The sequence below is a fragment of the Protomyctophum bolini genome, assembly GCF_963924005.1.
Source record: "Protomyctophum bolini genome assembly, chromosome: 17".
NCBI lineage: Eukaryota > Metazoa > Chordata > Actinopteri > Myctophiformes > Myctophidae > Protomyctophum > Protomyctophum bolini.
In genome coordinates this window covers 39943485-39971484 of record NC_137878.1, presented here as the reverse complement: position 1 = coordinate 39971484, position 28000 = coordinate 39943485, and the positions used below count along the sequence as shown (strand labels likewise).

General features: G+C 44.5%; 1 protein-coding gene across 1 annotated transcript; it reads left to right on the top strand.

The window, feature by feature from the left end:
• Nucleotides 1-8: 8 nt before the first annotated feature.
• Nucleotides 9-28000, top strand: snrnp40 (small nuclear ribonucleoprotein 40 (U5)). Its single transcript, XM_080787639.1, has 10 exons — nucleotides 9-236; nucleotides 2541-2670; nucleotides 3395-3488; nucleotides 4292-4457; nucleotides 9223-9345; nucleotides 12859-12979; nucleotides 17132-17214; nucleotides 17684-17745; nucleotides 22331-22434; nucleotides 27707-28000. Exons 1-10 carry the CDS (start codon nucleotides 120-122, stop codon nucleotides 27754-27756), a joined length of 1050 nt encoding a protein of 349 aa, XP_080643765.1. The 5' UTR covers nucleotides 9-119; the 3' UTR covers nucleotides 27757-28000.

The window sequence follows — 28000 nt, the reverse complement described above, 5'->3', positions numbered from 1 at the left end:
CCCTTGTCTTGTCTGGTCTGTATTGTACTCCATTAAAAAAGGAAGCCGACACACACATTCATTTAGTTTTGAATTAAAAGTCGCAGTATCAGCCAGCCACAAAGCTTTGTGTTTTCAGGATGATCGAGCCTAAGAAGAGGTCCGCGGACAACATGGCCTTGGTGGCCACCGGCCCCAAGCGGGCCAGGACGGAGCTAGTGGCCGCGGCGCAGTCACAAAACCAACTCGTGGCCATGGTAAAAAGCTAACAACTGTTAGCCACTTTTTGGCTACCAAAACATAAACATAACGTTGTGTTGGTATTACTACTTACAGACAGCGGGTCTTTAACTCTTTTGAGAGCGTTAATGTACGGATTCAGTTGGTTTCATTTTACCCTCTCAAGAGTTAAATTGTTGGAGCATCTTCAGTACTTAATTTACACAATTTAGAGAACGTCGAGGAGTTGTTATTTTTGTTCAATGTTTGCCTAGCTGTCTCTTAACACTGGCATAAAATAAACCAAAACATAATTGCTCAGACTCTTCAACAAAGATGGCAAAAAACATTCTTTGTTCTGTACTTATTCATACAATTGTATAGTACAAAACACTGAAACCTAATTCGCTAACGCTAACCCTAAACCCTAGGAACATAGAACCTGGGGAACATAGAACCTAACATAGACCCCGTTTCTCCTAATGGTACCAACATAGCATGGACTTGTGGATATATATAATATTCTTTAGTTTTGGGTCTGAGAGGCAAAATGTCATCAAATGGGGTGGTCTGTCTGTGGCTCAAGTAAAAAAAAATGCCAAAGAAATAATGGACCTTGATATGAAACCGGTTGAAAACCACAGTTTTATTAGTAAAGGGACAAGTTCTAGTCTGTTTGGACTTCGGTTTGGAGTAATAAAGAAGCAAATCTGGTTTTTCCAAGTCAAGGAATTAGTGGTCGTTGATTGCGTTTCCCATATATTCATCCATACTTCATCACTTATATCAATGCCCAACTCTTTTTCCCATCGCTCTTTCACATATATTGTAGAGTCCTTTTTCAACGACATAAGTCCATTATATAGTTTACTTACAAGACCCCTGTTGCTTCCTGAGCCATAAGCATTTGTAAATACAGTGATTAGGCTTGTTGTAATACCTGGAGTAGACCCTTTTACTTTTTTACTAAAATAATCCCTTACCTGTCCTGCAAGTATCTGAAAAAGTCCTGGTTAGCCAACCCATATTTCTGCTTTAGGTTTTCAAAACTGTCAATATTTCCATTTTTAATCATAGTACATATAGAAGTGATGCCATTGGGGAGGTGCCATTGTTTATACCTATTGTCTAATACTGCTGGTATGAAGGCAGGGTCATATGCTGCCCAACTTAAAAGTTTTGCCTCCCTCTGAAGCTGGAAGCGTTTAACAACTTCCAGCCATATTTTGAACGATACATTTACCCACTGACTCCTTGTCTGAAACATTCCTTTCTCTCTGTCAGTGCAACCTAATAGCGACTGTATTGGTACATCCATCAGGGATAACTCTATGCTTTTCCATTTTGCAATGTAGGGTCGGTTACACCAATATACCAAGGGTCTTAGCTGACACATCCTTCTGTCACATCCTTCTTTATGGTGTCCTAGGAATTCATTATGTTTTATTGTCATCCTTCTCCTTTACATGTTATGCAAAAAATGAAAACAAAGCAATCAAAACAGACCATACAGCAATAAGAGCAACTACTGTATCTGAACATCACAAAGTGTCTGAGATAAAGTGCTTAAGAGTATTTAGTACAATTTCCATCATATAGGCTATCATATTATACCCTGTGATTTACTCATTTACTTGTTGGGTACTCTATCTCTATCTAATCCTGATTGATTGGTTTAGATTGGCAACCCACCTGGGAAATGTAGTTTCTGTTTATTTAATAAAGACAGCTGGAGACAGAGGGAGGCAGTATATCGCAAACAGTAAATAGCAATGAATATTCTTTTAACTAAAAACGTTATTCTTTCGTTAAAAAACAATCATCACAATCACCAATCCTCCGCCATCGGTGTGTGTGTGAGAGTGGGTGAATGTAATGCACAATCTATGTAAAGCGCTTTGGATACAAGGCCAGCGCTAATATAAATGTACCATTTACCATGTATGACCAGATTTGACTGAGGGACTGCCATTGGATCTTTTTTAAGTTTTATTTATTTCATATTTACATGTCTTCTTCTGTGGTCTCTAACATTACACCTAGCTACATGTTTAAGCATTTATTTCATATTTTCATGTGTTCTGTGGTCTCTAACATTACCCCTAGCTACATGTTTAAGCATTTATTTCATATTTTCATGTCTTCTGTGGTCTCTAACATTACCCCTAGCTACATGTTTAAGCATTTATTTCATATTTACATGTTGATTTCAGCTCTGACACTTATTTCAGACATGCTCTAGTATGTGAAGAGACTGCCTGTGATATTAACTCATTTAAAGAAAAAATGTATTTTATAACGGCTAAGTAACGATACGTAACGGTGGTCCTCTCTGTCTCCAGGGCCCTCCCCGGAGCTCCAGCCTGCAGGCTCCCATCATGCTGATGTCGGGTCACGAGGGAGAGGTCTACTGCTGCAAGTTCCACCCCAACGGAGCCACGCTGACCTCCTCGGGGTTCGACCGGCTCATACGTGAGTCCCTCCGTCCGTCCGTTGTAATTTAAACACTTCCAAACGTGTCTCGTTTCAATCAATTTGGCCTCGGCCGGCGGCACGACGAGATGGATAACAATCTTACCCCATTTAACCCGTTCTGACCTGAGATCAGATTCTAAAAATGTCTTCTACATCCTGACCGTTTTCTGAAAAAGCTATGTTTCTATGTCAGTGGTTCTTCGACTTTTCAAAAATAGCAAGACCTACAAGCTCGTAGTGGCGCGCTATGAGCTTGTAGATCTGCTATTTTTCAATAGCTAAAGCATAGCATAATGCTAACATCAGAAGGGGTTCCTGCCCAAAATGGGTTAAGACCTGAAGACGATTCTAAAGAAAATGTCTTCTCTAAATCCTGATAGTTCTCTGAAAAAACCCCATGTTTCTATATCGGTGGTTCTCAACCTTTTTCATGTCAAGGACGCCCAGAATTATCTCTTATTTGGCCACCGATCATCATGAACATACCAGTGAAGTTATTGTAGAAGTTTGTCTGTCTCTGTAAGAAACAGTGTGCTCCCCGAGTGACCCTCTAAATACACACCCAGTGCTGTCAAATCTAACGCCCCAACGCCACCAAGTGTTCAGAAATAATATGCCAACCTAACCATTAATGATATACTGTAGCACCATCATAATAAGGGCTCCTACAAATTGGTTTGTGTCACTGTCACACTTAACTCTTGCCTTGCCTTGGCCGCAGTGATGTGGAACGTGTTCGGGGACTGTGACAACTACGCCACTCTGAAGGGTCACAGCGGAGCGGTGCTGGATCTGCACTACAACACCGACGGCAGGTAATTCATTCACTACAACACCGACGGCAGGTAATTCATTCACTACAACACCGACGGCAGGTAATTCATTCCCGCCGATTTTTTAAAGTTCTCTGGCGTCGCCACAACGACTATTTCAGTCTTTTGGATTGGAGGCAGTGTTGTTTTTGTCGACTAAAAACTAAGACGAAACGTGTTCGTCGACTACCTTTTTTTCACTGACGAAAAGGAAATGAAAACTAAGCTATGATGACTAAAACTAAGACTAAATGTATTGACAATTTCGTCGACAGATAAAAACTAGACTAAAATGTTAGGAAGGGACTAGTGGACAAGAGATCCAGTATAAGTCATTTTACACTTGGTTGCTTGCTGAAAATAGCAGATCTACACTCGCACAGAGAGCTTGTAGATCGGCTATCGCACAGCAGCACACACACATAATATACATTGGTAATATAATGCCTGCAAAGGACCTTCCAATTATTGATTGTCATGATCTATTCATGATTCAGAGCTTCACATCAACCTTCTTCATTACACGCCTTTTTACACAACGTCATGCTATCTAAATGACATGCTTTAACATTGTGGTCAAGCACAAACAAATCTAAATAACAACAAACGTGAATAATGGCTAACTTACTAAACCAACATGCATCTGCTCTGCATTTGTAAAAAATGGCATCTCCATGTATCAGCAGGTGACACGGACGGGACGGAATAATAGATATTATTGATTTGTTTGTAATCATGGATTGATTGTGTGATGATGATGATGATGAAGGCCCGTTCTGTTCTGTCTCCTCCTCCTCCTTCGTCAGCCTCCTGTTCTCGGCCAGCACGGATAAGACCGTGGGCGTCTGGGACAGCGAGACGGGGGAGAGGATCAAGAGACTGAAAGGACACACGTCCTTCGTCAACTCCTGCTACCCGGCCAGGAGAGGACCCCAGCTGGTCTGCACGGGCAGCGACGATGGCACAGTCAAGGTGTGTGTGTGTGTGTATTCGTGTGGGTAACAATACTACTCGCCCCGTTTCTGTTTTCCTCCCAGAATTTTCCCCAGTGAGGGGTGGGAGAGGCTGGACAGCAGACGGCTGGACTTTGAATTTCTCTAACTATAAACTTTCATGAGAGCAGAACAGCCTAAGTACAAATATAATTTAAGTCTGTTATTTATAATTTAAGTCTGTTCACAGAAGTTGTTGTAGGATAATGTGGGGATTATCTGATGAGGTACCATTTGAGTGGGCAAAACCTTACATATACTAAATAATACTAAATTGTTTATAGGGTCAATATAAGTAAAATAATATAGCCTTGATGCGAATGGGCGGAGAAATTGGGATTCTTGCATATTTCATTTGCTGCGGTTTGCCTTCACACTGGCTGTGTCAAACGCAGCAGGGGATTTTATCAATGTGTTCAGTTCATAAAATATAGCCTACACAGTGAAATGGTGTTAAAATGATACTCATAACGTGCATGTTTCGTGCCGTCAGGGACTGGACCTATCTCTCTCTCTCTCTCTCTCTCTCTCTCTATCTCTCTCTATCTCTCTCTCTCTCTCTCTATCTCTCTCTCTCTCTCTCTCTCTCTCTATCTCTCTCTATCTCTCTCTCTCTCTCTATATATCTCTCTCTCTCTCTGCACGCACTGTTGCTTTGGGCATGGAGGCACAGCGCTGAGCGCACAGACAGAAAAAGTCCCTGGCCTAAGAGTCCCCACACAGTGACAGCACTCCATGTTTACGGCACGCACAGACAGAATATTCTGTAGGCTATAATTCATGGCAGTGTTTTTATGCGTTTCCTTAAGCAATTGATTAATGTCCTCATTTCGACCATGGGCTTCGGTCTTCTCATTCGACCACGTCTATCCACGGTAACGGGACATCTTTGCGTAAAATATGCCTTCTGTGTCTCCAACTGTGTTTAGCTCCTCACCCGCCACATTGTTTGCTTAATTTCCTTTATTTGCATTCACACCTGCACTGAATCGTAATCAAGTGCGATTTGGAAGCGAAGCGAAACCCCCGTTTTTGGGCGGAGTAGAATGCGGTTCTTTGATGCGCATTAGCATTCGAATGAGCATTCACACCTGCCAAACGAATGCACTTTCTGACAATGTGCAGCAGGATTCGTTTTAATCGCAGTAAAGCTTTCTGGTGTGAAGGTCACCTAACTCTGGGGGGAGCCCGGGTTCGAACTGGACGATGCGCTACCTTCTCCTGAGCCACTTGAAATGTGGAGAAGGAAGAAGAAGGCATTTGCCCCTTCGCCCGGGTTCAACAGACAGAATTCACTCTTCATTGTGTGTGTGGTTCGTTTGTTAAAGCATGAGGGGAAGGCCTTGTGTCTGTGCCGCGCTCTAAACGAGTTCCCTTTTGATCTCACAACACAGTTTAATTGCATAATTGTAGATGGCTAATCAGAGATTATCCCATTCTGGGCGGGAAACCATTTTTGTGTTGGCATCATTTCGTGCTTTAGCTATTGAAAAATAGCAGATCTACAAGCTCGTAGCGCGCCACCAAGTGGCGCGCTACGAGCTTGTAGATCTGCTATTTTAGAAAAATCAAAGACTTTTTTAGAATCTGATCTCAGGTCAGAATGGGTTCATAATGAAACTGTCCGGATGTAATAGACATTTTTAGAATCTGATCTCAGGTCAGAATGGGTTCATAATGAAACTGTCCGGATGTAATAGACAGTTTTAGAATCTGATCTCAGGTCAGAATGGGTTATTAGACATGAAACGGCAGGTGAACACGCACACACACACACACACACACACACACGCACACAACTGCCTCATTGTTGGGACAGAAAACCAGCAGCCAGCCACTGTTTTTAACCCATTCTGGGCGGGAACCCCTTTTGGTGTTTTAAGCATTATTATGTTGTACTTTAGCTATTGAAAAAATAGCAGATCTACAAGCTCGTAGCGCTGTCAGCTATTTTAGAAATTTTGTGAAAATACGGCACAAATATTTGAATATAATTATATTCTTTCAGAGCGAACATTTTCTTTTTTTTTAAAGATTTTTTTGCAGCTTACGCCTTTTATTGGTTTTTTGAAGGGACAGACAGTAGGCTGACAGGAAACGGGAGAGAGATGGGGGGGGGGAGACATGCAGTAAAGGCCGTGACGGGCTCGGGAGTCCGCGGCACACTGCGACTGGATTACCAGTCGGGTGCCCAGACGGTTACGCCACCGCCTGGGGCGAGAGCCAACGTTTTTAACGCAAGTCTTTGTTTCTGGGGGGGTCCCTGGAGGAACAACATATTTTCAGACTGGGGTCGGCGGCCAATTACAGATATTTTTGGGGGTCCTTGACATGAACCCCTGACGTATAGAAACATGTTTTTTTCCCTGAAAACTGTCAGGATTTAGAAGACATTTGTAGAATCACCCTTCGGTCCAAATGGGTTAATTTTTGGACAACCAGGAGAGTGTGGAAGAAGAGTTCAGTCTCGGTATCAAGATTGTTTTTGGGAAAACATCTGAGGCATCAACTGCTTTTGTTGCTATTCATATCCGATGTTACCTTTTGGATATTTGTTTTATGAAACCGATTTTTGTGCGTGCGTGCGTGTGTGCGTGCGTGTGTGTGTGTGTGTGTGTGTGTGTGTGTCTGTGCGTCAGCAATACATAAGATATACTGTATATGATTTCATAATGCTCGGTGCTTTTCCAGCTCTTCTCTGTATCGCTGTTGTCGGGCAGAAACCCATCTCCATATTTTTTCCCCCGTAAATTTACACCCTAATAGTGTTGCACGATTAATCAGGGGGATAAAGCTTGCGATATAGACTCGGACATTTGAGCAAGAATGGTGCAGCACTAGTTAGCTGTCCAATTCATTTTATTTTAGTTACTATTTAATTTCTTTGCTACAAGAGAGAGACTTTAACCCATTCTGACCGGGAACCCGTTTTGGTGTTAGCATCATGTTATGCTTTAGCTATTGAAAAATAGCAGATCTACAAGCTCATAGCGCGCCACCGAGTGGCGCGCTACGAGCTTGTAGGTCTGCTATTTTTGAAAAATCGAAGAGCGACTGACATTTTTTAGAATCTGATCTCAGGTCAGAATGGGTTCATCAGACCAGTGTGTGTCCAGTGGAAACCTCGTATGAATCTGATCTCAGGTCAGAATGGGTTAAGAGAGGTTTAAGTCCAGCTTTGGTTATGGCTACAGGTGACACATTCTAAATGCAGTATTATTAAATGTTCAGCAACTACAGACTAAAGACAATTCATATTTTCATGGATTTTTTTTAAAATTGTGATCTCAATTTTATAGAGATTCACACTACAGTGACTACACCCTACTGCAGGGGTGGGCAATTATTTTTCCCAAGGGGCCAAAGAAACAGAAAATATTTTGGAGGGCCGGGCCAAAAGGCTGAACTTAATTATGCGCATGATATCAATTTTATTTCTATATAAATAGCAGTAAATTGCATTGTTTTGCAAAGCAATGGTAAACTAAATGTGAAACATTTGACTCAAATTATAGGCAGAGTGACTATTTTACATCATGATGATGTACAATAAGAGCACCCCTCACTTCACATGGGTGTGATTTTTTTACTTTCTACTTGCAGGCTTGAGACGTTTCCTTTCCCAGTTGAAAACTATGTTTTTGTTTAAGTTAAGTCCTGTAAATACTAGCATTTTCTTTTAACAATGAGAACATTAGAGGTAGCTCTCTTAATAGTTCCATTCGGAGGACACTGGAGGTGCCACTTTCACAACCCATGGTGCGCTGCTTACTATCGAGAGAGAGATGAGTGTTAAGTCGCGACCATTAAACAACGGCGTTCTGAAAACAATAATAAGCCAACCAGTGATGGTATTGTTGAGACTTGGCAGCCTGGCAGGCGCTGTATGTTGACGTGTGCACGTTCGTTCTGCCAGATTTACTTTGTGGTTCAACGGTACGTCGATCGACTCGTGTGCCGAAAACAGACGATCCACAAGCTCACGGCGCATCGCCCAAGCTTTCTGAACTTCAGAAGCATGCCACATTCTGGGCGCAACAACGCCATACGGCAGCATCTTAAAACATCTTAACTTTATTGGCGAGGCGGGTTAAATAAAGCAATGGAGCATAATGGGATTTAACTTGTCTCCTGCAAGGAAGTTTGGTAATCAAAGCATGCGCCTGCGCCTACCGTGTTGTGGAGCTGCATGCTTCATGCCATGGCTATTTGCATTCACCGACGTAGTCAACAATAAATCCAAAAAGCCGCATATGAGGGGGGTGAAGGAAGAAAGACGGGTTCTCAATCACACGCAATTCACGTGCACAGTTGACGTGCAGATTGCGTGCACTGTGAGAATACATGGGCTTCAAAATAAAAGCAATGCGGTTTTAGTCCACCCATAAGGTAATTAGAAAGTATGTTTTATTTTTGGGATTATCAAGTAATCTTTCACGGGTCGGTCAGAGTCAGCCGGCGGGCCGCATTTGGCCCGCGGGCCGTACAATGCCCAGGTCTGCCCTACTGCCTACTTGATCATACTACAATGTCACACAAAAGTAGTCAATCCACAAGCTACAAGCTTGCGGAAGTTGGCCTGTCGCATTTCCCCCCCACTGTAGTGCGCGCATGTGCACATCTTCGTTATCGGGTGGACCGGGGTTTTATTTCCAAATCACTGAATGCTCCTTTAAAAAGTAAAAACGTAACTTAACGTGTGTGTGTGTGTGTGTGTGTGTGTGTGTGTGTGTGTGTGTTGGCAGCTGTGGGACATCCGTAAGAAAGGGGCCATCCACACGTTCCAGAACACCTACCAGGTGCTGTCGATCACCTTCAACGACACCAGTGACCAGGTCCTGTCGGGAGGAATCGACAACGACATCAAGGTACGTCACGGATGTTGAGAAAACACACACTCTCCTTTTGAAGTCAGGCATACTTTGGTCAGACATGGCATTGGTCCGACTGGATTAAGGTTGGTGAGGGGTGCGTTAAAACGACCGGATTAAGGCTGGTGAGGGGTGCGTTAAATGACCGGATTAAGGTTGGTGAGGGGTGCGTTAAATGACCGGATTAAGGTTGGTGAGGGGTGCGTTAAATGACTGGATTAAGGTTGGTGAGGGGTGCGTTAAATGACCGGATTAAGGTTGGTGAGGGGTGCGTTAAGACGATTTGAGATATCGGACCAATGGTATGTCTAACCAAAAGCATGCACCTGTGAGGGTCGCTCACTGTATTAATATCGGGACCCATGACCATATTACATCGTCATTTATTGCCCTAAACAAACATTAAACACAAAATGTAAAGAATCCCATACATAGACTACTTGGCTTCCATACGACGTACATTTCAAAAGCCACAAATTGAAACATGTGGGTTTTGACAGGATTGAGACGATACCGTACCCTAAGAAATGTTACGAGTTTCTTTTTCTTCTCCTTTTCTTTTCTTTTTTTCTTCCTACAAAGAGTTTCAAACCAGTTTGATTACTCTGGTCTGTTTACATTGGGACAATGACGTACGTGGATTCCAGTGTTGGCAGTCGATCAAATGACAAGCCAGGAAGTTCAAATGACACACACAAGATCTGCTACTTATGCTGTTTTTAACCGACGAGAACTGCTGTGAAAAATTGGCGTTGTTTAGGCGTGCGTGGCAACAGTTTGTGTTGCGTGTGATTTCACACCAGGATATATAAGATGATGTGTTGTGTTGATACTGACTGTTCACGTCGAGAGGGAGAGAGAGGCTGGGAAACACAGAGTGAGACAGACAGACAGACAGACAGACAGACAGACAGACAGGGTGATGTTGCGTTGGACCATTTCCAAAGCAGGAGGACCAAAGCGAGCCCATCATGCTGCTGTAGCAGTGAGGAACAAACTGTATTCCTTTGGAGGCAACTATCATGGAGGAAACGACATGGAACAGATGGACGTCCATGTCTTCAACACAGTGTCTTTATGCTGGGAGAAGTTACCTCCAGGGAGTCCTGGAAGACGAGACGGTCACCTTGAGGTTCCATCCAGGCGCTGCGGCCACACAGCTGTGCTGGTAGAAGATACCGTCTACATCTGGGGAGGATACTATGGAGGGGAGTACTACAAGGAGCTTTATGCATTTGATGTGGACGCCCACATGTGGTTGAAACCCAGCAGGGTTTCTGGAGCTGTTCCAGAGGCGAGGTGGAGCCACTCAGCCTGTGTGTTGGGGAAGGTCATGTTTATCCATGGAGGAGACACCGAGCTGACTGGAGTCACTAATGACATGTACAAGTTGGACATCAGCATAATGGTCTGGACTTTAATTAACACCAGAGGAACTCCACCTCCTGCTTCATGGTGTCACTCTGCCACCATCACTGGGACGAAGATGTTTGTATTTGGGGGCGATAACACCATCAGAGTGTTTGACACAGAGACCGACCTCTGGCTGAGCATGCCTTCTGCACAGCTTCTTCCAGAAGGACGCTGGGCTCATTCAGCCTTTACCTACAATGGAGAGCTGGTCGTATTGGGTGGCTGCAACCAGAATCAGATATTCAATTATCTATGGAAATTCAACCCAGAGACCTTCTCCTTGAAGACGGTTGAGCCCAAAGGGAAAGGCCCTGGTCCATTGGTTGCTATGTGCTGTTGCATGATGGGAGATCGTATCATCCTCTTTGGAGGTTGCTCCCAAAGAGATCTCACACTCACAGATAACCTGTTCATCTTAGACCTGAGTCCTACTCTTAAGACGTTATGTAAGCTAGCAGTTATCCAGTACGATCTGGATCAGACCGAACTCCCACACGACATCAGGTGGGAACTGGTAGCCATGACAACCAACAGTGTGCTCACTGCCAAACAAGGTCACTAAAAGAAGGAAAAACAGAAAACATTGAGTCAACTAAACCAGACCCCCATGTGACCAGTCTATGACGTCACTCATGTGCAGTATGACATCACCACTATGACGCCTGCCATCTCCATATTTGGGCAGCCCAAATCAAGGTTGTAATTAATGTCCTGCTTCTGAATTATGCTCAATAAAATATAGGGTTTAATTTGGACTGAGCAAAGATTGCACTTAAATAGAGCGCTGAACTATGGCGTTCTTTAACCCATTCTGACCTGAGATAAGATTCACACGAGGTTTCCACTGGACACACACTGGTCTGATGAACCCATTCTGACCTGAGATCAGATTCTAAAAATGTCAGTCGTTCTTCAAATTTTTCAAAAATAGCAGACCTACAAGCTCGTATCGCGCCACTCGGTGGCGCGCTATGAGCTTGTAGATCTGCTATTTTTCAATAGGTAAAGCATAACATGATGCTAACACCAAAATGGGTTCCCGTTCAGAATGGGTTAAACATCATTAGTTTTTGTTGGAAAAACTACTGTTAAGTTAAAGGGATTGTGACATTAAAAAAAAGGTTTTGGAATTGTTCTTATTTATTTTAGGTTTTCTAAGCTCAATTGCACCCAAAAAACATGAACTTTTAACATTCAGTAGATTTTCTGTGATCTGGGGGGTTTTCTGGCTCAAACAGGTGCTCTGATTTGCCGGCAGTTTGTGATGTAAGAGCCTGCAAATCCCATATATGTCAATGGGATTTGCCAGCAAATGTCACTGTTTTCACTGTGTTGCCTGTTTTCATTGTAGCTCAAAAGGCTTCCAAACCCCAAAGAAAACTTCAGACCACAGAAAATCCACTGAATGTTCAAAGTTCAGGTTTTTTTGGGGGGAAAATTGAGGTCATAAAACCTAAAAGGAAAAAGAAAAATAAATGAAAATGAATGTCATAAAAACCTTTAAAATATGGAGATAAGAGGTTTGTGTCTGCAACGACATATGCTTTTCTCACTGATGTAAATAGGTGTTCAGTGTAATGAGTCCTGGGATGCAGGGATGGTCTTTTAGAAATGAGTCCCAGGGACATTTTTATTTTATGAGTCCCACTTCAACCACGTTATAGGAGTCATATCTTTGCAGCATTTAACTCCCGTTTCATTTTAAATGGTTATATTGTGGTTATATTCATGTTGAAAACCGAAGAAGAAATTATTATTATAACTAAAGCTAGCAAAAAAATAATAATAAAAAATAATAATAAAAAAAATAAACAGTACAGTAGTGCATCCCGTGGATGCAGAGGTCGTTGTTTTATTGCGTCCCTTTAACCCATTCTGACCTGAGATCAGATTCTAAAAATGTCTTCTACATCCTGACAGTTTTCTGAAAAAGTTATGTTTCTATGTCAGTCGTTCGATTTTTCAAAAATAGCAGACCTACAAGACCACAACACCAAAAGGGGTATAAACTGTGTTTTGGGATGCAAAATGCACCCTATTTTAATCTCTGCTTTCTTTCGTGTGTGTGTGTGTGTGTGTGTGTGTGTGTGTGTGCAGGTGTGGGACCTGAGACAGAACAAGCTGATCTACAACATGCACGGTCACGGAGACTCTATAACGGGACTCAGTCTGAGCTCCGAAGGATCCTACCTTCTGTCCAACTCCATGGACAACACAGGTGTGTGTTTGTCTTCTGTCTAACTCCATGGACAACACAGGTGTGTGTTTGTCTTCTGTCTAACTCCATGGACAACACAGGTGTGTGTTTGTCTTACCTTCTGTCTAACTCCATGGACAACACAGGTGTGTGTTTGTCTTACCTTCTGTCCAACTCCATGGACAACACAGGTGTGTGTTTGTCTTCTGTCCAACTCCATGGACAACACAGGTGTGTGTTTGTCTTACCTTCTGTCTAACTCCATGGACAACACAGGTGTGTGTTTGTCTTCTGTCTAACTCCATGGACAACACAGGTGTGTGTTTGTCTTACCTTCTGTCTAACTCCATGGACAACACAGGTGTGTGTTTGTCTTCTGTCTAACTCCATGGACAACACAGGTGTGTGTTTGTCTTACCTTCTGTCTAACTCCATGGACAACACAGGTGTGTGTTTGTCTTCTGTCTAACTCCATGGACAACACAGGTGTGTGTTTGTCTTACCTTCTGTCTAACTCCATGGACAACACAGGTGTGTGTTTGTCTTCTGTCTAACTCCATGGACAACACAGGTGTGTGTTTGTCTTACCTTCTGTCTAACTCCATGGACAACACAGGTGTGTGTTTGTCTTCTGTCTAACTCCATGGACAACACAGGTGTGTGTTTGTCTTACCTTCTGTCTAACTCCATGGACAACACAGGTGTGTGTTTGTCTTCTGTCTAACTCCATGGACAACACAGGTGTGTGTTTGTCTTCTGTCTAACTCCATGGACAACACAGGTGTGTGTTTGTCTTCTGTCTAACTCCATGGACAACACAGGTGTTTGTCTTCTGTCTAACTCCATGGACAACACAGGTGTGTGTTTGTCTTCTGTCTAACTCCATGGACAACACAGGTGTGTGTTTGTCTTACCTTCTGTCTAACTCCATGGACAACACAGGTGTGTGTTTGTCTTCTGTCTAACTCCATGGACAACACAGGTGTGTGTTTGTCTTACCTTCTGTCTAACTCCATGGACAATACAGGTGTGTGTTTGTCTTATACTATCCAACTCCATGGACAACACAGGTGTGTGTTTATCGTATACTGCGACGCTCTGTTGTGTTATAATAATCAGGCCAGCGAAATACGTGACGTGAGCGAGCTGAGCTGTGTTGTCAGTGAGTTGTCGGAGCATGTGACCTTCCGTCCTTCCTTCCATTGGTCCGCTCTCTAGTTTAATTTATATTTAACTTTTTAGTGTTGCAGTGTTTTTGTCACCCAACTTTAATGAGTTTCTCTGTGGAAGTTGCTAGCTCATAAATCAAGGTATGCACCGTAGTAGACACAAGGATGTTAAAGCTCACACACACACACACACACACACACACACACACACACACACACACACACACACACACACGCATCATTATTAGACCTGAATTTAACTAATCAAATAAGATACTAATTTAATCCTAAAGGTCATTACACACTAAGCGATCTGAAAATGCGAAATGTTGCATGTTGCAGTTCGCCTGCGAATCTCTGCAAAATACGACACCAGAGCGAACAAATAAAGAGCGAAAACGGTCGCATTTTCGCACATTCGCCACTGATGTGGAAGCTTGCATGGACTTCAATTTTTTTTTTTTTTTAATGCGAATTATTCGCACGAATATATCGCGTCGCCAATTCGCCAGTGTGTATTAATGACCTTAACTCCTTCTCTGATGCCACAGTGCTGCATCACATTCAGCTCAGCTTCCTCTCTCTGTCAGTAGGTAGGCATTCACACTGTGTAAAGTGTCATTCATAGTCTGGATTTCCGGTGGTGAGGTGACCACCGAACTACAACATGACGTCACTGAGCCGCGGTGAAGAGCAAACCACCGCCACCGCTCCAGCCCTTCTCTCTTGTTTTTACTCACCACCGCTCAACGTTATTCCAGCTCCGGTGGTCACCTCACCACCGGAGCGGTGGTCACCTCACCACCGGAGCGGTGGTCACCTCGCCACCGGAGCGGTGGTCACCTCGCCACCGGAGCGGTGGTCAGCTCGCCACCGGAGCGGTGGTCAGCTCGCCACCGGAGCGGTGGTCACCTCACCACCGGAGCGGTGGTCACCTCACCACCGGAGCGGTGGTCACCTCACCACCGGAGCGGTGGTCAGCTCACCACCGGAGCGGTGGTCACCTCACCACCGGAGCGGTGGTCAGCTCACCACCGGAGCGGTGGTCACCTCACCACCGGAGCGGTGGTCACCTCACCACCGGAGCGGTGGTCACCTCACCACCGGAGCGGTGGTCGGCTCGCCACCGGAGCGGTGGTCACCTCGCCACCGGAGCGGTGGTCACCTCGCCACCGGAGCGGTGGTCACCTCGCCACCGGAGCGGTGGTCACCTCGCCACCGGAGCGGTGGTCACCTCGCCACCGGAGCGGTGGTCACCTCACCACCGGAGCGGTGGTCACCTCACCACCGGAGCGGTGGTCACCTCAACACCGGAGCGGTGGTCCCCTCGCCACCGGAGCGGTGGTCCCCTCGCCACCGGAGCGGTGGTCACCTCACCACCGGAGCGGTGGTCACCTCACCACCGGAGCGGTGGTCAGCTCGCAGATTTTATAGAAGCTAGCCATGTCTTCTGTGGAAGCGTGTCGCGCGGCGGAAATGGCTTCTCTACGAGCGTTCAATGCGTCTCGCATTGAGAAGTAGTAGTAAATATTAGTATATTTTTACATTATATCGTTTGCTGAAAGTTCAATAAAACCTCTGATATTTCATGAAAGAAAATGGTTAAGCCTCTATGTGTGATTTCTTCACCTGGTTGGCAGTATATAGAACAGCAAGATTGAAGAACAATATTACTAAAACATCATATTGTGTTAATGGTTTAGTGTGGAGAACACCTTTCACACTTGTTTTCACTGTTTTAGGACGGAAAATGTTTCGCTCGTGACTCGTGAGATGAATCCACGAGTAGTAAATAAAACCAGTGGTTCTGCTCGGCCCCACAGTACAGTACAGTACAGTACAGTACAGAGTTCTGTGTGTCTCCTGATCGCCCTATGGGACAAACGGCGTGACAAATCTTTTAACGACTGGCTCTATAAAATGAATGATTGTTATAAATGAGGGTTATTATTATTATTATTATTAATAAAGTATTTTATGTGGCACTTTGTCAACGTTACAGAGCAAATTAATGCTGCGTTGCTGCTGGAACAAAACATACTGCACGCTTTTGAACGGTGGTGTGAATTAGCCCATTTTGGGGCGGGAACCCCTTTTGGTGTTTTAAACATTACGTTATAATTTAGCTATTGAAAAATAGCAGATCTACAAGCTCGTAGCGTGCCACCGAGTGGCGCGCTACGAGCTTGTAGGTCTGCTATTTATGAAAAATCGTAAAAAATGTGGCGCAAATCTTTGAATATATTATATTATTTCAAAGTGAATGTTTTTTAATCTGGTCTAAATTGGTTAATAGTAGAGTGACGTCTTACAGTATGTGCACGTGTGTGGAATATGCATACATAATTAACCCATTTAGGCCTGACGTCGACATTATTATTATTATTTTTTTATGTATTTTTTTCTGATAAACCTCATGTTTCTATATCAGTGGTTTTAGACCAGGTGTGGGCAACTTTGACGATGGAGAGGGCCACTATTTCCACACTCACTCCCTAGGGCCATATATTACTGTCGTAGCAAAAATAGCCGAGCTTTTGAGCTTGTAGATCGGCTATTTTTGCTATATTTTCGAATTGGAATCCTGAAAATTTACATTTTTATGTCATTTCAAATGCCTTTTAATTATACGTGTGTTGAGCATTGAGCTACTAATTTAGACTGAAGTAATTAAAGCAGGTCATGTTCACATGTTGTGGAATTGTAAACAGCTGGAACCAATATTATATCGGTATTCTGATATTAACCTGAGGGCCACATTAAGTGAAGGTGGGGGCCGCATGTGGCCCCCAGGCCGCCAGTTGCCCACCCCTGTTCTAGATAGAGAGGGGCCTTCCGCCAATCATGATGGAGCGGGGGCGGGCCTTGGTGTGTGTGCTGTTGGCCTGTCCCCCCCCCCCCCCCCCCCCACTGTAGTGCGTGCATTGTGCACATGTTTTTTATTTTTCTCCCAAATCACTGAATGCCCCTTTTTAACTTGCCCACGTCTGCTCCGTGTGCACAGTGCGTATCTGGGACGTCCGGCCGTTTGCCCCCAAGGAGAGGTGCGTGAAGATCTTCCAGGGGAACATCCATAACTTTGAGAAGGTAATAACCGGGTCGGCTCGGTCGCTCTCTCTCTCTCTCTCCTCTCTTCTCTCTTCTCTCTTCTCTCTTCTCTCTCCTCTCTTCTCTCTCTCTCTCTCTCTCTCTCTCTCTGACATAGAAACATAGCTTTTCCAGAAAAGTGTCAGGATGTAGAAGACATTTTTATGATCTGATCTCGGGTCAGAATGGGCTTAATTCTTCCGCTCACTCGAGCCATTGAGTTATAATTGTACTTCCAGGTCAGTCTTCCGGATGTTGATCTGCTATTTTCAGCATGCAACTAATTGAAAATTGACTTGAATTGTTTTTTTATTTGTCAACGAAATTGTCAGTATATTCAGTTTGAGTCATCGTAGCTTTTAGTTTTCATTTAAGTTTCCATTTGGTGTTCGTCAGTGGAAATTGGAAAAAGGTATTCGTCTTAGTTTTAGTCGAGGAAAACAACACTGATTCCTGTCCTCTCTGTTAGAACCTTCTGAGGTGCTCCTGGTCCACTGATGGTAGCAAGATATCTGCTGGTTCTGCTGACAGGTGAGGAGCAATGTAACACACACACACACACACGTTAGGGCTAGATATCTGCTGGTTCTGCTGACAGGTGAGGAGCAATGTAACACACGCACGTTAGGGCTTTCACTTCTAGTCATTTTTACTAGTCGACTAGTTTACTAGTCGCCTAGTCGCCTAACAACACATATACATACGTATTACTGTACGACATCAACATTATAGGACGACGATTTTATGAATGCCAATCTTTTTTTCTTTTTTTTGAAATAAATCTACAAGATCACACCGTGTTGCACTGCAACACGGTGTGATCTTGTAGATCGGCTATTTTCCTGTGCATGACACTGGCACTCAACCATGTCTAATTCCAACACCTAAACCTAACACACACACACTAGCGTGCACACACACACACACACACACACACACAGTCACACACACACACACGCACACGCCACACGTACACTAATCCCTGAAATGAACAGATGGTATGACATGCCTTAGTAAAATAGCTGTTAAAATGAATGAATAAATTACCTTCCAGTAAATCTGTGACATGCTGGTTGTGTGTGTAGGTTTGTGCATGTGTGGCGCGCACACACACACACACACACACACACACACACACACACACACTTTTCACTGTGTGTTGTGGGTATGTTTGTTTCTTATACATTTGTGTACTTGTATTCTGTACACTATGTTTTAGGGTGATTGTCTCACTGTGTTGTGGGTGCGTTTGGTTCGTGTATGTGTTCTCACTGTGTTGTGGGTGCGTTTGGTTCGTGTACGTGTTCTCACTGTGTTGTGGGTGCGTTTGGTTCGTGTATGTGTTCTCTCACTGTGTTGTGGGTGCGTTTGGTTCGTGTATGTGTTCTCACTGTGTTGTGGGTGCGTTTGGTTCGTGTATGTGTTCTCACTGTGTTGTGGGTGCGTTTGGTTCGTGTATGTGTTCGCACTGCGTTGTGGGTGTGTTTGGTTCGTAGGTTTGTGTATGTGTTCTCACTGCGTTGTGGGTGCGTTTGGTTCGTGTATGTGTTCTCACTGCGTTGTGGGTGCGTTTGGTTCGTGTATGTGTTCTCACTGCGTTGTGGGTGCGTTTGGTTCGTGTATGTGTTCTCACTGTGTTGTGGGTGCGTTTGGTTCGTGTATGTGTTCTCACTGCGTTGTGGGTGCGTTTGGTTCGTGTATGTGTTCTCACTGTGTTGTGGGTGCGTTTGGTTCGTGTATGTGTTCTCACTGCGTTGTGGGTGCGTTTGGTTCGTGTATGTGTTCTCACTGTGTTGTGGGTGCGTTTGGTTCGTGTGTACGTGTTCTCACTGTGTTGTGGGTGCGTTTGGTTCGTAGGTTTGTGTATGTGTTCTCACTGTGTTTGGGTGCGTGTGGTTCGTAGGTTTGTGTACGTGTTCTCACTGTGTTGTGGGTGCGTTTGGTTCGTAGGTTTGTGTACGTGTTCTCACTGTGTTGTGGGTGCGTTTGGTTCGTGTATGTGTTCTCACTGTGTTGTGGGTGCGTTTGGTTCGTGTATGTGTTCTCACTGTGTTGTGGGTGCGTTTGGTTCGTGTATGTGTTCTCACTGTGTTGTGGGTGCGTTTGGTTCGTAGGTTCGTGTATGTGTTCTCACTGTGTTGTGGGTGCGTTTGGTTCGTAGGTTCGTGTATGTGTTCTCACTGTGTTGTGGGTGCGTTTGGTTCGTAGGTTCGTGTACGTGTTCTCACTGTGTTGTGGGTGCGTTTGGTTCGTGTGTACGTGTTCTCACTGTGTTGTGGGTGCGTTTGGTTTGTGTATGTGTTCTCACTGTGTTGTGGGTGCGTTTGGTTCGTGTATGTGTTCTCACTGTGTTGTGGGTGCGTTTGGTTCGTAGGTTCGTGTATGTGTTCTCACTGTGTTGTGGGTGCGTTTGGTTCGTGTGTACTAGGCATGTGGAAAATAATCGATACGTATCGATACATCGATTATGACGTGCGCGATGCGAGTGAATCGGTTCATTCACTGTGTGTCGGTAAAATTGACGGGTGAAATCTCGATGGATCGTTCGCGGAGTGCTTGCACCGGTAAAATCCGTGGTTGCACTGTTTTTTCATGGTAAATTTCACCCTATCCTGTGTTTCCGAGGCGCATTGAACGTACCATCAGAAAAGGAAGGAAAAAAAAGGTCTCTCGCAGCCAGCTCCGCACAGTGTGCGGCTGTGCGCTGCGAGCACGCAGCTACTCTGTGCAGAGTATACACGTTGAGACAACAGACTATAAAGAGCACCCGCGACGAACAGAAGTGAACCCCACGCACAAAGGAAGCACAACCTTTTATAAAATAGCTGTCCGTCGATCAGTTGACTTTTCACTGTAGCGCTGCGTGCTGCAAATGATCCACACCCCACAGCTGTTCTAGCTGATTCTCCGACGCGAATCTGCGTCGCGACTCGCGATCATCAATTTGTAATTAAAGAAAGCTTCTGCTTCTGCTTCTGCACACGTGTACAACAACAACAACGCCACAGCTGGGTCAGTGTACTGCTTGCGTTTAAAGTCGTTTACAACCGTTCCACAACTTTCCACTGTCCAGCTTTCCCCTGCTATTCTCTGGGATAGAAGCCTTATTTATATTCTGCAGCAAGACGGTGTCGCACGCCTAAAATTGCAGATCCACAAGCTCACAGCGGGGCGTGGATGAGACGAGTTGTGAGCTTGTACATCTGCTATGTATTTATAACGTTAATAATACATGCAGGCCAGGGTCTTCAATATTTTTTAGGTCAAGCCAAGGACCACTTAGCTGAGAGTGAGAGATCAAGCAGGGACCCCCACTATACATAGGCAATTATATTATTAAACTGTGTTGCAGATTAAACTACTTGTTTGACAGCACTACGAGTGTGACCTGTCATTTTTGTTTTGTTTATTTGTTTATTTTCTATTTATATGTTGGTAACATTAATTGAGCTATTACATAGGATATTACATTTTAATCTCTTGAACCCTCTATACTCAAAACCTCAAATTGACCTTTGAGATATAATTATTATACTATAGCCTATGATTATTAGTAATCTAACAATTCCACAATAACCAGCAGAGAGCAGACCCTTTGTTTACTTACATAATTCTATAATTTGGGTTGTTTGAGATGCAGAGCTATAATACTAACCTACAGTAAAACAATAAATTGCTTTGAATTTAAATGTAATGCATTTTTACATGTTTTGGGAAATTAATAGAGCTTTAATATAAATCCTTTCTATTGTGATGAATCTCCATCAAATCGCATCGTATCGGTAGAGGGGTGAATCGCATCGTATCGCATTGATTTGAACTAAATGGTTATCGCATCGCATCGGGAAGAGGGAGAATCGTATCGCATCGTATCGCCAGGGGATTCCATGTATCTCTAATGTATCGTATCGCTGGCAGTGCATCGAGATGCGTATCGAATCGTGAGATGAGACGAGATTCACATGCCTAGTGTGTACGTGTTCTCACTGTGTTGTGGGTGCGTTTGGTTCGTGTATGTGTTCTCACTGTGTTGTGGGTGCGTTTGGTTCGTAGGTTCGTGTATGTGTTCTCACTGTGTTGTGGGTGCGTTTGGTTCGTGTGTACGTGTTCTCACTGTGTTGTGGGTGCGTTTGGTTCGTGTATGTGTTCTCACTGTGTTGTGGGTGCGTTTGGTTCGTAGGTTCGTGTACGTGTTCTCAGTGTTGTGGGTGCGTTTGGTTCGTGTATGTGTTCTCACTGTGTTGTGGGTGCGTTTGGTTCGTAGGTTCGTGTACGTGTTCTCACTGTGTTGTGGGTGCGTTTGGTTCGTGTATGTGTTCTCACTGTGTTGTGGGTGCGTTTGGTTCGTGTATGTGTTCTCACTGTGTTGTGGGTGCGTTTGGTTCGTAGGTTCGTGTATGTGTTCTCACTGTGTTGTGGGTGCGTTTGGTTCGTGTGTACGTGTTCTCACTGTGTTGTGGGTGCGTTTGGTTCGTGTGTACGTGTTCTCACTGTGTTGTGGGTGCGTTTGGTTCGTGTATGTGTTCTCACTGTGTTGTGGGTGCGTTTGGTTCGTGTATGTGTTCTCACTGTGTTGTGGGTGCGTTTGGTTCGTAGGTTCGTGTACGTGTTCTCACTGTGTTGTGGGTGCGTTTGGTTCGTGTATGTGTTCTCACTGTGTTGTGGGTGCGTTTGGTTCGTGTATGTGTTCTCACTGTGTTGTGGGTGCGTTTGGTTCGTAGGTTCGTGTATGTGTTCTCACTGTGTTGTGGGTGCGTTTGGTTCGTGTGTACGTGTTCTCACTGTGTTGTGGGTGCGTTTGGTTCGTGTGTACGTGTTCTCACTGTGTTGTGGGTGCGTTTGGTTCGTGTATGTGTTCTCACTGTGTTGTGGGTGCGTTTGGTTCGTGTATGTGTTCTCACTGTGTTGTGGGTGCGTTTGGTTCGTAGGTTCGTGTACGTGTTCTCACTGTGTTTGGGTGCGTTTGGTTCGTAGGTTTGTGTATGTGTTCTCACTGTGTTTGGGTGCGTTTGGTTCGTAGGTTTGTGTACGTGTTCTCACTGTGTTGTGGGTGTGTTTGGTTCGTAGGTTCGTGTGTACGTGTTCTCACTGTGTTGTGGGTGCGTTTGGTTCGTAGGTTCGTGTACGTGTGGGACACCACCTCTCGTAGGATCCTCTACAAGCTGCCGGGCCACGCCGGCTCCGTCAACGAAGTGGCGTTCCACCCGGAGGAGCCAATAGGTGAGCAGAACCACGTGATGATTTACATGTTAGAGGAACGGCGTCCAACCACTCCTATAGACAGCTATGTGTGTGTGGGGGTCCAACCACTCCTATAGACAGCTATGTGTGTGTGGGGGTCCAACCACTCCTATAGACAGCTATGTGTGTGGGGGTCCAACCACTCCTATAGACAGCTATGTGTGTGTGGGGGTCCAACCACTCCTATAGACAGCTATGTGTGTGTGGGGGTCCAACCACTCCTATAGACAGCTATGTGTGTGGGGGTCCAACCACTCCTATAGACAGCTATGTGTGTGTGGGGGTCCAACCACTCCTATAGACAGCTATGTGTGTGTGGGTCCTGGTGTCATAGCGTTTGTTCACCACCAAGTGTCACTGCTGCACAGCCTAACACACAGACACACACACACAGGCCAGGGAGGAGGGCTAGTACAGTACAGTACAGTACAGTACAGTACAGTACAGGGGGGGTGGGGGGGTACGAGGATAAAGCCTCCTGGCTCCAACAAGCACTAAGACTTGTTTACAACGGGGTCCTCCATTTTCAATTCATCAGAACATTTAAAGACGCACCAATATACACACTTTATGAAAAACATCATATATATACAGTTCAAGAAAGGGAAAGATATATTTACAGTTTAAGAAATGGACCCGTAAAGGGGTCCATTTGGTTTCATTTCACTCTCCAGTTTGCCTGTCTCTAACGGTACCAACGTCAATACAGCATGGAGTTGTGGACAAAGTCTTATCCAACGACGACAACGTAGGTTTTGGGTCTGAGAGGCTAAATCTCATCAAATGTGTGGTTCCGTGGTTCAAATGCCCAATACATAAAAATGGACCTTGTGTGTGGAGTTTGCATGTTCTCCCCGTGTCCCCTAGGGTAGGTACCCTCACAAAAAACATGCAGTAATCCTGGTCTCTAAACTGCCTCCCCCTGGCCAGCCGGGGCGCCTGATGGAGGGGAAAGGAACTGTTTGGAATAACGTGTTCCTTCCACGCGCTACGTCCAACCAGGGAAACTCCCCCCTGTCAGGTGTAAAGGAGCAACTTGGACACTCAGGCATGAAGGAAGCATGAGTTCAAGTCCGTTGCTCTCCCCAGGTTGGCGGAGGGTGTGTAGAGCCCAGGATCACAGTAGATGATTGACACAGGGGTGAAAAATGGGTTACAAAATCGTGGTATAAAAAATATAATATAAAAAAAAAAAGAAATGGACCTTGACATGAAAAGGATTGAAAACCACCGTCTCAGAAGAATAATCGAGATTATTTAATAACAATGAATAAAAGGAGGCTTTGACACGTAGTTGGATAAACAAACGACTGCAACGTTACGCACATATACATGGACTCTTGTCTCATGTTGCATGTCATGATCTCTGCTCTCTCTCTCTCTCTCTCTCTCTGTCCCTTTCCACTACAGTTTTATAATAAAAACTGACATTTTAAAAAATTAGATTTAACTCTCCACTTACGGATGGAGGGCCAGCCGGGCAGAGCGGAGACGACAGTGCCTCCTTGTTTGTCTAATCATGCCCTGATTTATACTTGTTAGCGCGCTGTGTCGCGCAACCCAAAAAAGAAGAAGAAAAAAAGAAAAAATCTCAATAACCCATTCTGACCTGAGATCAGATTCATACGAGGTTTCCACTGGACACACACTGGTCTGATTAACCCATTCTGACCTGAGATCAGATTCATACGAGGTTTCCACTGGACACACACTGGTCTGATTAACCCATTCTGACCTGAGATCAGATTCTAAAAAATGTCAGTCGTTCTTCGATTTTTCAAAAATAGCAGACCTACAAGCTCGTATCGCGCCACTCGGTGGCGCGATATGAGCTTGTAGATCTGCTATTTTTCAGTAGCTAAAGCACGACATGATGCTAACACCAAAATGGGTGCCCGGTCAGAATGGGATAAACAGCAGATCTACAAGCTCACAAAACATTAACGTAACGCCAGTGGTTTTTCATGTCAAGGATCCCCACATTCTAAAGATTATATTTTTTTGCGGCTTACGTCTTTTATTGGTTTTTTGAAGGGACAGACAGTAGGCTGACAGGAAACGGGAGAGAGATGGGGGGGGGGGGGAAGACATGCAGTAAAGGCCGTGTCAGGCTCGGGAGTCGAACCCGCGACTGGATTACCAGTCGGGTGCCCAGACGGTTACACCACATTGACACTAATTATCCCATGGACCCCCCGTTTGTAAAGATATGCCAGGGACCCCCCGTTGTAAAGATATGCCACGGACCCCCCCGTTTGTAAAGATATGCCACGGACCCCCCGTTTGTAAAGATAAGCCAGGGACCCCCCGTTTGTAAAGATATGCCACGGACCCCCCGTTTGTAAAGATATGCCAGGGACCCCCCGTTTGTAAAGATATGCCACGGACCCCCCGTTTGTAAAGATATGCCACGGACCCCCCGTTTGTAAAGATAAGCCAGGGACCCCCCGTTTGTAAAGATATGCCACGGACCCCCCCGTTTGTAAAGATATGCCACGGACCCCCCGTTTGTAAAGATATGCCAGGGACCCCCATAATAAGAGAAGATTCTTACAGCTCTAGCAGTGATTCTCAACCCCCATGAGTTTGACATGCATTAGTCTACGGACCCCCATTTAATGGTATTTTTATCTCTGGGACCCCCCCCCCCCCCCCCCCCCCAATTTATATTCTAAAATCAATGCTAATTTAACTCTGAGAGTGTACAAATTCCATTGTACACTCTCAGAGTTATAGACCCATAAGGGTCCATTTGGTTCCTAACTATCATTTAAAACTGTTTGGTAGCATTTGATACAGACTTATAGCATGTTATGTAGACAGCACTATAAGTGCATTGTATATAGTCATAGAACGCCATAGTACATATGTATAGCATAGTACTGTAGTATATATGTATATTTTACATGTATAGTTTCATTATATAGATATTCCACTGTTACGTTCTTAGCTTACGCATGTTTCATGATAAATGCTTTTCATGTGATGTATTCCCATGCTTTTGTTCTTGCTTGATGTAAATCGCTCTGGATTAAGAGCGTCTGCTAAATGCCTAAATTGTAATTGTAAATTGTAGCCATAAACGTCAAGACGTCTAATTGGCAATTAATTAAGTACCGGATGCCACGGACGACAAGACAAGTCTTCCCTTGGGAATTAAAAAAAATCATCCATATTTTGAAAATCCCTCTAATCTTGGTGTACAGGTGATGACATCATGCACATTACATGCATAATAGAATTACAAATTATTTATTTCTTCTATAATGCGAGAATTGGCACTCCTAAAGCCTAAACTGGTGACCACCACCAGGTGGCGCTGAAAGAGGACCCCCTGGAACTCCCTCAAGGACCCCCGGGGGGTCCCCACTCCCAGGACCCCACTTTGGGAACCACTGCACAATTACGCAACGTTTGTGAGCTCGTAAAGATGGTCTATTTTGGGGTGAAACCCAAGTATAAAAAGGCCATCCACACCGGGCATATCGCTCACCACTGTTGTTGTTCTAGCCCATTCTGACCTGAGATCAGATTCATACGAGGTTTCCACTGGACACACACTGGTCTGATGAACCCATTCTGACCTGAGATCAGATTCTAAAAATGTCAGTTGTTGTTCGATTTTTCAAAAATAGCAGACCTACAAGCTCGTAGCGCGCCACTCGGTGGCGCGCTATGAGCTTGTAGATCTGCTATTTTTCAATAGCTAAAGCATAACATGATGCTAACACCAAAACGGGTTCCCGTTCAGAATGGGCTTTGCTGCTCTGTGTGTGTGTGTGTGTGTGTGTGTGTGGACTCTGGTCACTCTGCCATCTAACTTGAGTTGGAAACTGGGAAGGGTTTTTTAAAAAACCATATACTTGGATTAACAACCCCTTTTGGTGTTTAAAGCATTATGTTATATACTTTAGCTTTTGAAAAATAGCAGATCTACAAGCTCGTAGCGCGGCACCGAGTGCCGCGCTACGAGCTTGTAGGTCTGCTATTTTTGAAAAATCGCGGAAATGTGGCGCAAGCCTTTGAATATATATTCTTTCAGAGTTGAACGCTTTTAATAATAACACAAATCTTTGCTTCTGGGGGAGGTCCCTGGCTGGAACAACATATTTTCAGATGGGGGTCAGAGGCATATTACATATAGTTTTTGGGGTCCTTGACATGAAATATTGAGCACCACTGATATATAGAAACATACGGTTTTTCAGAAATCTTTTTTTTTTTTTTTCATTTTGACGTCTGGCCTAAAACCATATACTTCTATACTATCTATCTATAGTAGCCAGCATCATGTATTTTATGGAAGCGTGTTGCACACCAGAAAATATAATTATTTTTTCAGTTGTTTGCTATTTAGTTTAACCCATTTAGAAACCCTATGTTACCGAAGGCGGGGTTGGCGAAAGGGCCTTTCTGTGTGGAGTTTGCATGTTCTCCCCGTGTCCCCTATAGGGTAGGTACCCTCACATGTTCTCCCAGTGTCCCCTAGGGTAGGTACCCTCACATGTTCTCCCTGTGTCCCCTAGGGTAGGTACCCTCACATGTTCTCCCCCGTGTCCCCTAGGGTAGGTACCCTCACATGTTCTCCCTGTGTCCCCTAGGGTAGGTACCCTCACATGTTCTCCCTGTGTCCCCTAGGGTAGGTACCCTCACATGTTCTCCCCGTGTCCCCTATAGGGTAGGTACCCTCACAAAAACATGCAGTAATCCTGCTCACTAAACTGCCTCCCCCTGGCCAGCCGGGGCGCCTGAGGGAGGGGGAAAGGAACTGGTTGGAATAACGTGTTCCTTCCACGCACTATACGTCCAACCAGGGAAACTCCCCCTGTCAGGTGTAAAGGAGCAACTTGGACACTCGGGCATGAAGGAAGCATGAGTTCAAGTCCGTTGCTCTCCCCTTGTCCCCCATATATGGGGACTAGGTTGCTCTCCCCTTGTCCCCCATATATGGGGACTAGGTTGGTGGAGGGTGTGTAGAGCCCAGGATCACATTAGATCATTGACACAGGGGTGAAAAATGGGTTACAAAATCGTGGGATAAAAAATAAAAACGTTTGCTCTGAAAGAATATCTATATATTCAAAGATTTGCGCCACAATTTTCATGAATTCAAGTTAATCGATAGGATGAAAGTCATTTTGGGGGTGAATTATCCCTTTAACAAAGCCGTCCAGATTATAATCTTTCCACTGATAATTGCTATTAAATTAATCTCTCTTCTCTCTCTCTCTCTCTCTCTCTCTCCCTCCAGTGCTCTCTGCTTCCAGTGATAAACGGCTGTACATGGGAGAAATTGTGTAGTGTATGTGTGTGTGAGTGAGAGAAAGTGTGTTTGTGCGCGTGCACGTGTGTGATTGTTTGTGTGTGTATTTGACTGTTTGTGTGTGCGTGAGAGTGTGACAGGCTCCGGCCGGTAGATTCGTGGTATTCCAGAGTCAACTAGATGTCTACAAATTTTACTTTTTTTTTTTTTTTATCCGCCCCCCTTGTTTTTTAATAACAAGGAGACATTGTTTTGTTGAGTTTATTAAATTCCTTCACAGAA

What these genes read in the sequence shown, in the direction of transcription:
- snrnp40 (XM_080787639.1), top strand. Translation starts at nt 120, where the DNA reads ATGATCGAGCCTAAGAAGAGGTCCGCGGACAACATGGCCTTGGTGGCC. An exon ending in GAATCGACAACGACATCAAG is followed by an intron (nt 9,346 to 12,858) that starts GTACGTCACGGA and finishes GTGTGTGTGCAG; the next exon opens with GTGTGGGACCTGAGACAGAA. An exon ending in CCACCCGGAGGAGCCAATAG is followed by an intron (nt 22,435 to 27,706) that starts GTGAGCAGAACC and finishes CTCTCCCTCCAG; the next exon opens with TGCTCTCTGCTTCCAGTGAT.